This window comes from Anabrus simplex, chromosome 8, assembly GCF_040414725.1.
Source record: "Anabrus simplex isolate iqAnaSimp1 chromosome 8, ASM4041472v1, whole genome shotgun sequence".
Taxonomy (NCBI): Eukaryota; Metazoa; Arthropoda; class Insecta; order Orthoptera; family Tettigoniidae; genus Anabrus; species Anabrus simplex.
This window is the reverse complement of record NC_090272.1, coordinates 157,730,895-157,742,487: the sequence shown is the minus strand read 5'-3', so window position 1 is coordinate 157,742,487 and position 11,593 is coordinate 157,730,895. Positions and strand designations below refer to the sequence as shown.

Below are 11,593 nucleotides of genomic sequence, written 5' to 3'. Positions count from 1 at the left end.
CATATCAATCTGGCAAGCCCACTGAAATGCACGCATCAACAGACCCTACGAGTGGCATTTTCTCACCATTCATAACACGGGCTGGCTGCATTGTTCACTTGTTAATTGGATTGGTGTGATTGTTTTTATAAGCTGTAAAACCTTGAAGTCCTTAGCCCCAATTGGTCAGGAAGATAATGATAACTACTGAAGTGAAAAGAAAAGCACAAAATAATTATCACTATCACTTCAAGAATAACAGGAAAAGGAATCATTAAGAAAGGAGGTCGGGTGAAAGCCTAGGCCTCGAATGCCCTAATATCTCCGCTCTGGAAGAAAGAGCATTGTGATGGCTTACAATGTCCCATGCCCCTTATTAACAGGAACTTTATACTGATCAATTATTGTTGATAGTTGAGGTGTGTTTTGTCTCTTCTGCTGTCACACATTCTAATTAGACGGCATTACTCCTGCAATTATGAAATCTAACCCATGAGTGATGGGCACACAACACCTAGCCTACAATAAAACACAAAGCTTAATGTTATGATTTTTAATGGTGTAAATATGAATGGCAGACACCTATATGCAGTGAGGTATATAGGTAGGTAGGAATAACCGGAGTTTTTGTTGCCAATGACATTCATCTCAAATACTGGTTTCTGTTTCAAAATAAAGCCCATGGTGTAAGAATATAAATCTTTTTATTCTAAAATTACAGATTAGAAATACAGTACCAGATTATTTATGAATAAAAATAAATATTTACATTTGAATAAATAAATAATTACATATGAATATTATATCAAACTGTTTGTCACCTAAAGCTTGGTTGATAGTTTCCACATTTAGGAAATCCTGTTGGAGTGGGCGCCATTTCCTCTCTGGTTCCAACTTGTATTACCAACTCCATTCCAGTAATTTGGTGAAGTAAAAAGTGACAGTGGAATAACCAAAATCCTGAAACAGAAGAGAAAGTATCATCATTATCAGTCTTTATAACTATAATGGCACATGGCCTTCAGAGAAGCCTGGTAAAAGTCTTTAGAGTTGACACCCATAGGCAATTTGCACTTCTCTGAGAATGGGACACCACCTAGGATGAAATATAATAAGTCAGTGGATGCAGAGCGGGTGTTGGCCCATAAGTGGCCATGGCTGGTCAGGGGTCCAACAGCTCTGCATTCTTCTTCTTTTTTTTTTTTTTTTTTTTTTGCTAGTTGCTTTACGTCGCACCGACACAGATAGGTCTTATGGCGACGATGGGACAGGGAAGGGCCAGGAGTGGGAAGGAAGCACCCATGGCCTTAATTAAGGTACAGCCCCAGCATTTGCCTGGTGTGAAAATGGGGAACCACGGAAAACCATTTTCAGGGCTGCCGACAGTGGGGTTCGAACCTACTATCTCCCGAATACTGGATACTGACCGCACTTAAGCGACTGCAGCTATCGAGCTCAGTGCTCTGCACTTTGACCGGCCAACTGAGCCGAGGAGGGGTGGCCATGGCTCTACTGTGGTTCTGCGCCTCTGCATTCGGGAGACAGGACAGGGCTGGACCTCATGGCTAGCCTCAACCGTCGGCTGTCCTGAGATTGGTCTTCCATGGTTTTCCAATCTCCTGCACTAAGGCGAATGCTGGGGGAGCTCCTAACATAGGCCATGGCTGCCAATCCCCTCAACTTCTCTGTGAACCTCCTTCACCGTAACAAATCTCCAACAAAACTCCCGGCCTGAGAGATGGTGTTACCGTCTAAGAGGCCCGCGTCCCCCTTCAAGTAGTAGTAGAAATATAATATTGAAGAAAATACAAACACCTGGTCCCCAAATAACCAATGAAGGTGAAAATCCCTGACCAGGCAGGGACTCAAACACAGGAACCCTTGGACCAAAGAGCAGCATTCTAACCGGTTAGGCATGGAACCGGACATCATCAGCACCTGATGTATTACGTAACCTGTGTATCTTCCCTTCTAGTTGAATTACAAGTTTATAAGTTTTAGAAATACATAATTTCTTTTGAAAAAGCAGGCATTACCATTCCACTTGATGGATGCCATTAATATGCAGTACCAGTTTTACACTGAGATTCAATATTTGCTGTTCTTAGGGTATACCTAACCAAGACAGTAAAAACAAGCTTCTTTCATCCAGAAGGAAATAGGTTCAACTTTCCCATTGGGAAGTCTAACAATTTTGAAAGAAAATTTCCACTTTTAGAGACACATACTGTCCTGGAGTTCATTCAGTCTACACCAAAAATGGGTGAAGAAAAATATTCAGCTAATCACTCCAGCCTGCTTAGTATCAAGGTTCCATATAGCCAAATCCTTTGATTTCCACTCCTCCAGGTGACTTCACACCCTATACAGAGACAGTTTTGCATATTGTTTACAACTTCTGAGAGGTACTGGAGTGTTGGAATTGTGACTAAACAAAGGAGTTCTTTAATGCATCAATAAATCTACTAACAGAGATCTCTCTCATCTAAGTACTCTTAGAAGCAAATCAACTGTCCTAGGATTTAATTCCATAACCGTGAATGTAGGAGGCACTGGACAACCAATCACACTGTATTTGAAGTTCCTACCTAATATCACATACAGTTGATTATTATACACAGGGCCATCGTTTGCAATGTTAGGTTTAACAATTATTCAAGAAAATCCCATAACATGAGAACAGACCATATGATGTGCTGAAAAATGAAAGTTTCAAGCTGTGCTGGAATCGTTCTCTGCAGACAGATAGGATCATAAGCTTAAACAGGCCAGATTGACAAACATGGATGTGACGGTCCATTCAGATCACAATGTTCATCAGGCGTATGTCCAGAAGATTGAAGAGTACACTAACGTTGCAGCGGAAGTTTGAAAACTTTGGGGAATGGACCTGGCAACAGTGAGTCATATCTACCACAGGTCTTGTACACAATAAAATGCAACAACATCTGCTTGACAAAAGTCCATCTCCTTATCACTAAACCGTCATGGTGAGTGAAATATGAATAATAATACCATCCCTGGCTGAGGCTGTATGTACTATTAAAAAATATCAACAAATTTATGTGATATTTGAAATAAGTAATTGATATAGTGTAGTTGTAAGTTTATAACCATACAAGTGGATTGCTCAACAACTTGCCACCAACTCCTGTTGATGTGGTAGCCCTTTTATCCTTTCTCATTCATTTTTCAAGTGATTTTTTCTTCACATTTTCCCTCATTTATATATTCATCTTCACTACTTTTATGACCAATAGGGGTATGAAAGCAATATTGTATCTTATAAAAATAATTACAATGCCAACTACTACCATCATTGAGTAACTTGTTACCATGATGATAGAACAATATTTCCATGTTAGCAATGCTTGCCATTGACAATAAAAATGTAAGTTTGTGAATATCTCAGTTAGCTCATACACGAAGAATGTAGAAGATATAAATGATCAGAAATTGAATTTTCTAGAGTTTTCTTAAAAACAATGTCCTTATAAAAGTATGATTTATGGAAGGTGTGAAAAATTTTAGCTATCTTTGTTGTCCCCAGTAAGGGGAATATTAAATTAGAAGTTCAAAATAGTGTCACCAAAGAATCCAACTTCTTCTACCAAGCATGAAATCTAGTCTAGGACATGGCAGTTCCTTCAAGAGCAAAACAGACAATGTTCAAATCAAAAGTGTAACAAATATGACAAGGGCCCACCTGCAGGAAGAAAAGTGGGCCCCGTCAAAGAAATTGTACACAACCTATCAATAACATATATAAAATTAACTACACCAGATACAACCATAAATTTAATGTGGCCTATTACAAAACTACATAACTTATTAACAGATTTTAATTTGAAAATTAAATATTTTATAGGGATTGAAATACACTGACAGAAGAAACATCCAAATACCATGAAATAAGGAATTTAGTATATGCAAATTTTGACAATATATTTGTTGAGGTAACATATTTAATTGATTAAAGATACAAGACTACAGGTTAACATTCACCCAAGAAAAGCCATCGCAAATAACCAGTGTAATCGCCTGACTGTTGAATGCAGACATGCAAATGTACATGCATTGTGCTGGATGTCAGCTTATGGGATGGAGTTTCATGCCTGTTACACTTGGTCGGTCAATCCCGGGACAGTTAATGCCGGTTGTGGATGACGCTGGAGATGTCGTCCAATACATGTCCTATACATGCTCGATTGGGGACAGATTGGGGGATCAACAGACCAAGGCAATATGTTGACACTCTGTAGAGCTCGTTGGTACAACAGCGGCATGGAGGCTTGCATTATCCTGGTGGAAAACACCCCCTGGAGTGCTGTTCATGAATGGCAGCACAACAGGTTGAATGACCAGACGGACGTACACATCTGCAGTCAGGGTGCGTGGGATAACCATGAGAGTGCTCCTGCTGTCATAGGAAATTGCTCCCCAGACCAGAACTCCTGGTGTAGGTCCACTGTGTTGACAGCACAGACAGGTGGAATGCAGGTGCTCACCTGGCCTCATTCTAACCAACACATGGCCATCACTGACACCAAGGCAGAACCAGCTAATCAGAAAACACAATGGACCTCCACTCCATCCTCCAATGAGCTCTCACTTGGCACCACTGAAATCACAGACGGCAGTGGTTTGTGGTAAGTGGAATGCACGCCACAGAGCGTCTAGCTCAGAGCTGTCCTTCGAACAGTTTGTTGCGTAACTGTGGTGCCAACTGCCTCTCGAATTGCTGCTGCAAACGCAGTCCGCTGCATCACAGCCATACGCTGAAACGGCAGACCTCCCTCTCAGTGGTGCCACGGGGACATCCAGAACCCGGTCTTCTTGAGAGCAAATCACCTCATGACCACTGCTGCCAGCACCCATAGTCATTCTGCAGTAGCGCGGAAGGAAAATCCACCTTCAAATAGGCCTATTGTACGGTCTCATTCAACCGCAGTGAGCTGTTGATACTGACCTCTTCATCATTGGAAAGACATTCTTGACCCACTCACAGTCACTCCGTCCAATCTCACAGATAACTAACACTCTTGCACATTACATCCTGTATTTAAAGCAAACCTGACGTGCAATGACATAGGGTCACTATTAGCCCCACGCTAATGCTATTTGCGGGAAATTTGAATCAACGTCATATTTCAGATGTATAAACACGCTTACAAACATTCATTAATTTAACACATCCCCTTCTTGGTGTTTGGATATTTTTCCTGCCAGTGTACAATATAAACTCTATATTTTGTTTTTAAATTTTCAAAACTCTACGGTGCTCACATTGTAGTATAAAGAAACTGGACCACGTGGTGTACTTTCTTGGATACAAAGGCATTGATGATTACAATGTCAGTGGATGTCACATTCCATGCTGAAGAAACTGAGTTTGCTGAGTCTGTCTTGGGTCATACCACTTGCAGGTAGTTCTTTATAAGTCACAGTTTTGAAAATTATTGTTTTGGTTAACATGATAAATTTCTTTTTCTTTTCTTTTTTCTTTTTCTTTTTTGTCCGTATTGAACTGAGATTACAATGATTAAACTTTCAAGGTCCACCTATTCAGTACAATAATAATGTTGTCTAAATTTAATTACAACATTCTAAATTTATTCAGGACTAGTTATGATGCATTTTTTGTCATCCTCAGCTGTACAAAGAAATCGGATAATAGGTAAATTGTGTAAAGCTCATGACAAAATATTAAATTTTACATAATATAAAAACCCTATGATGTCTAAATTAAAACAACAACACATACTAAAACCTTAAATTACACTGTTTTTCTTCTCTTTTAATTTTATATAAAAGGCACCTGAGCCATGGCTCATATAGGTGCAATACATATCTGATATACATGTAGCATAATTAGGAGATACCGTAACACAGAATCTTAAATGTTTTACATGAGAATAAACGGAAAGTGAGTTAAACTCATTATAGAAGTACAATACATTTAACATATACATGTACATAGTCAAGATATCTCAGATGTTCATGTAAATATGTAAGTATGTAAATATTTTACAAGTTTTAAGTACAGTAAATGAAGCAGCCTGTTGAATATGTTCAGGAAGTGAGTTATACACATGTGCTGAGCAGCACCATACATATTTGTTGCCATATTTAGTTGAGTTAATTAATTCAATGTGAATTTTATTGATACCACTTGTATTGTTTATTTATCAATTGTATTATTTATCAATTTATAGACCATCACAGCTGAAGCCTTCTGACGTAAAGCCTCAAGTGGAAGAACATTACAATGTTTGTATAGATAAGCTGTTGGTGTCAATGTAGGTAGCTTAAACAGTATTTTTAATGCTCTCTTGTGAAGGATTTCAACAGTCTGAAATAGCTTTTTACTGCAATATGACCAAATATGCACCATATAAAGTATATGACTTTGAATAAGAGCGTGATAAATATTTTTCAGTAGCGTTTTACTAAGTTTGTATTTAAGTCTATTAATAACACCAATCGCTGGTGTAATTTTATTACAAATCACCTGAACCTGATTACTCCAAGAGAGGAATTCATCAAGAATTAATCCTAGGAACTTTATCGCCCTAGCTCTAGGTATTTTGCAGTTATAAATTTTAAGTGTAATATCCAGAGAAAGCCTGCATGCTGGTTTATGAAGGATGATATGATTTGTTTTAGTCAGATTAACAGTTAGACGATTTACAAGAAACTAATTCTGAAGTAAAGATATATCGGACTGCATCATGATTTTGAGGTTATCCGGAGAAGTGTCCATGTAAAACATGTTAGTGTCATCAGGAAATAGAGACAATCATCCATAAATTTTAGCGATGCTATATCATTCATAAAAAAAGAATGGGACCTAGTACTGAACCTTGAGGTAGACCGATGATACTGTTCACATTATTACAGGACACAAATTGTTCTCTGTCTGTAAGGTAACTGATAAACCAGTTAATGCTGTTCCTCTAACTCCAGCAGCTTCCAACTTCCTGATTAAAATATGATGATCCACCATGTCGAAAGCTTTCTTCAAGTCAATGAATAATCCTGCAGCTATATTTACTGAAGTTTAATTATTATATCTTCTATTGGATTGTAGGTACTAGAATTTGGTAAAAATCCATACTGATATCTGTAAAAATAATTATTTTTAAGTAAAAAGCTCAGCAATCTCTCTTTAACTATGTATTATAAAATGTTAGATAAGATAGGTAGTATAGAAATTGGACAATAGTTATTTACATCAAATTTATATAAACCTTTGTATATTGGTACAATTTTTGCGACCTTCAACATTTTGGGGACAGTAGCATCATTAAATAATGTATTTATAAGTTGTGTAATATAGGGGATTAGGTACAGAGCCAATTTCTTTATAAGGTTGTTACTTACACCATAACAGTCACGGCTACTGCTATTTTTCAGTTTTCTGATTGTATTTAATACTTCATTATTGTTGGTAGAGTGTAAAAATAGAGAACTACATGGACCTGTACCTAAATTGGGAGTGGTTTTACTTGGAATATTAGCAGATAGGTTTTGTCCAATATTAGTAAAATATTCATTAAATGTTGTTAATATATCTAGTGGATTTGTGATAACCATATCCTGTACTCTCAAGTGTATTTCTTTACTATCATTATCGCTGCCTGTGGTAAGGATTTCATTTACCAGTTTTCAACAGTTTTATGTAGTATTTAATTTGTCAATAACATATGAATTCTCTAGCTCCCTTTTCATTTTAGTTTGCTACATAGTGATTTGTAGTCCCCTACCAGTTCTTCTGAATAATATTTACACCCCATTCTGTTTCTAAGTTGTTGCCTTTTAATTTTGGCATAAAGCTTGTTCTTTTGTTCAACAAGTTTCAAGAGGTCATCTGTCATTCATGGGCATGTTGGTATCTTACTGTGTAAGTTACCTCGGTTATTGACATACAGCATACACTTTTCGTCTATACAGCTAATAAGTTTATTTACTATTGTGATTGTGTTACACTTGTCGTTCCTATCAATTATTAATGGATTATTAAACATGTGTTCAGTTAAATGTTTAACATCTATTCTTTTGTTTACAAGACGTTTCTTGTTTGTTTGGACAGCGATCTGATTTTTAAGTCAAATATTAATATATTATGGTCACTAAAATCATTAAAAATGTTGTTCAACTGAAAACAGCGGTGTTCGTTTATATATATATGATCTATCTAGGTTGCACTACTGTTAGTACCGTAACTCTAGTGGGAAAAACATTATTACAAGATATTTGATTATAACATACACTCAGCCTGTTCAATTCCTCTGACTGCTGGTTTTGTTCCAGTTTATCTATATTAAAGTCTCCAACAATAACACAGAACTTCCTGTTATATTTACTCCACATCTCTTCAAGACAAGTGATGAATGAATCAGCATATTTCATATTTGGAAAATAGCAAGCTAGAACAAGAAACTCTCTATCAGAACTAGAAATTTCAACTAATAACACATTAAACGGCACATCTGTAGATTTTACAGTTTTTAGGACCTTAGGACATACACTACCACTCATTAATTTCAATACACCCAATAACTGACAACTACTTCTCTATAGATAAGGTCTAATACCATGGGTACGGTTGAGGAAGCAAAGGAATAGTACAACAGTTGTACACAGGTCATGATTTTTGTTTGTGGTCATCAAGATACAATAGTATCCGACAAACAATGTTGTGTGCATAAACGTTATGTACCTATCAGATATGTTTGTTTACCTATTTGCCGACGGACGCCACATTTGGTGCACCTGTGTTGTTCCCTGTAGTGATGTGATATCTGCAGTGAACGGCAAGCATTGCCATGATGCATAACATGTGGTTCCTGCATGTCAGTTCCTTCGTGACAGTTGAAGTGTGCACATCGCTAGTATGGCTCCACGAGTGGAGATATCCATAGAAAAACGTGCTGCAATTGTAGCACTTAGCCAAGCAGGTTTATCTATTCACCAAATTGCGAAACAGTGTAGTGTGTCTTTAGCAGGAGTTCAATACACCCTTCACTGCCAGAAGACAACAGGCAGCAATAAGGACATTCCACGACCAGGACGACCTCATAAAACAACCCCAAATTCGTGCAGAATTGGTAGAAATGAACACGACAACAATATCCATTGCAACAGTAAAAAGGAGACTGATAGAAGCTGGCTTGAAATGATGTGTCACAGCAAGGAAACCCCTTCTGAGGCCCATGAATAAACAAAAGAGACTTGAATGGCCTAGAAAACATCATAATTGGACATCAGAAAAGTGGATGAAGGTGTTATTCACTGATGAATCGAAGTTCGAGATTTTTGGAACCAAAAGAAGAATATTTGTTCACCGATTTGTAGGGGAAAGGGTAGCCTAGCAGTGTGTTCTACCTAAAGTTAAACACGGTGGAGGTTCTACTATGGTTTGTGGATGTTTTGGCAGAGATAGATTTGGCTACATTGTGAGAATAGAAGGATGTATGGATCTGAAGCAGTACCACCGCATACTCCAGTATCATGCAATACCAAGTGGATTGCGCTTAATATGGAAAGGGTTCACCTTACAACAGGGTAATGACCCAAAACATCGGTCGGCATACTGTACGAACTACATTGCATCAAAGGAAAAACAGAAAGTACTGAAATATATGGTATGGCCGTCCCAACGCCCCGATTGTAATCCCATTGAAATTGTCTGGGATGAAGTGAGCAGATGTATCAGGGAAGTTAATATATCCAGCAAGGAACATCTCTGATATATTGTTAAGGACGTGTGGAATCATATAGATTCACGATACCTACAAAAAATGATTGACAGCATGCCTCGAGTTTGTGAGGCAGTCATTAAATCCAAAGGAGGATACTTTGATGAAAGTAAATTATAATGTTTGTGATGGTATTATATATGTGTAAGTTAATATAATTATCTTTTGTGAAAAATAATGTTTGATTTGTGTTGTAAATCTTAAATAGCAGGGTGTATTGAAATTAATGAGTGGTAGTATAGATGACAATCGCACCACCCTTTTTTAATGAACTTGAACAAAATAAATATCATAATTTAGTAAGTTATAATATATTTCTTCATCTGGATTCAGCCAAGTTTCTGTAATAACGATAACATCCGGCATGTGTGCTTCCACAATGAGAGTTGATAATGTTATCCATTTGTTACGTATACTCTGAGCATTAATATATAACATCCTAATTTTGTTCCCTTTATCTTTAATATCTCCTAAGCTATTTAATTGATTTTCTGACCTATCCATTGATTACGATGATTATGATGGTAATTTTCATTCAAGTGGCTAAACTGTACAATTTATGATTCTACTCTGACAATATCATCAATTGTTTTGACAATAATTACTTGGGAGGTATCATCTTTTCACACATATATTTTCCCATCCTGGGTCCACACATATTTATACCCCTTTATCCTCAGGTCTTTAGCTCTTTTTAGTAGCCCTTTAGCTTTAGGAGTGAGGTGATCATTTATGTAGACCGCGTGGATAGCAGCATTTATTCCAACTGCCGAGGACTGCAGTTGTCTTAATTTTCTTCTTGTCCATCATTAATTCATGCTTTTTCCACCTGTTGACGAACTTGACGATGATTGGATGAGGAAGATTCTTGTTCACAGATGGGAGCCTTGAGTCAGGTATGCATATCTGGGTGGGACAAGTAGAGTCTTAAAACTTTCCACTTCAAATTATTATTAGCATTTTTTTATTATTCACATGCTCCACATTTGAACTGAAAAACATAGCTCCTGTTTACATCTTAAGAATTTATTTACATGTTTCCACCTTAAAGGCCTTAGATATAGAAGAATACCACCATACTCAAACCTTATTCAGTTGTTTATATTCACATTTATTTTAAGATGGCTCCATGTGAGAATGCAGTTTATGAACCATAGATGAATTAAGGCGTAAAAATGTTTGAAATAACAAGCTATTTTATTATTGTGGATCACTAACCAAATTTCTCGAGCTTAGTACTGTATGTCCACAGGGACATGAATCATCTTGATTATTGTTATTCAACATCCAGGATATTTGACTCGCAAGTCTTCAACTTGTTGGAAAAGAAAGAACAGTTAATCAGTGTAATTTAGGGTTTTATTATGTGTTGCTGTTTTAATGTAGACATCATAGGGTTTTTATATTATGTAAAATTTAATATTTATCATAAGCTTTATATAATTTACCTATTCTCCAATTTCTTTGTACAGCTGAGGATGACGCAAAAATGCGTCGAAACTAGTCCTGAATAAATTTAGAATGTTGTAATTACATCTAGACAACATTATTATTGTATTGAATATGTGGACCTTGAAAGTTTAATCATTGTAATGATTGTTTTGCAGAAAAAACAGCACCAGGAATAATTAGGTCTAAATTATGATATTTTGGTACCAATTTGAATTAGTTTTCTTATAATAATGAGGCAAAGATCTTACTGAGAGAGCGTGGCACATGTGTTATCTGTGCTAGATTCAACACAATAACAATAACTGCGGCCAGATGCAACCACCTGGCAATAAAATAAATGAAATGGTGTATGGCTTTTAGTGCCGGGAGTGTCCGAAGACATGTTCTATTTGACTCCCATA

The 11,593-nt window shown here is 36.9% G+C and overlaps 1 protein-coding gene across 1 annotated transcript in view; it reads right to left on the bottom strand.

The window, feature by feature from the left end:
- Positions 1–778: 778 nt before the first annotated feature.
- The window catches only part of LOC136879348 (uncharacterized), a 115,379-nt gene continuing 104,564 nt past the window's right edge, over positions 779–11,593 (bottom strand). Inside the window, exon 11 of the mRNA XM_067153163.2 lies at positions 779–939. Within this exon, the coding sequence (XP_067009264.2) occupies positions 797–939 (143 nt within the window). The 3' untranslated portion in view covers positions 779–796. The remainder of the gene's footprint in view (positions 940–11,593) is intronic.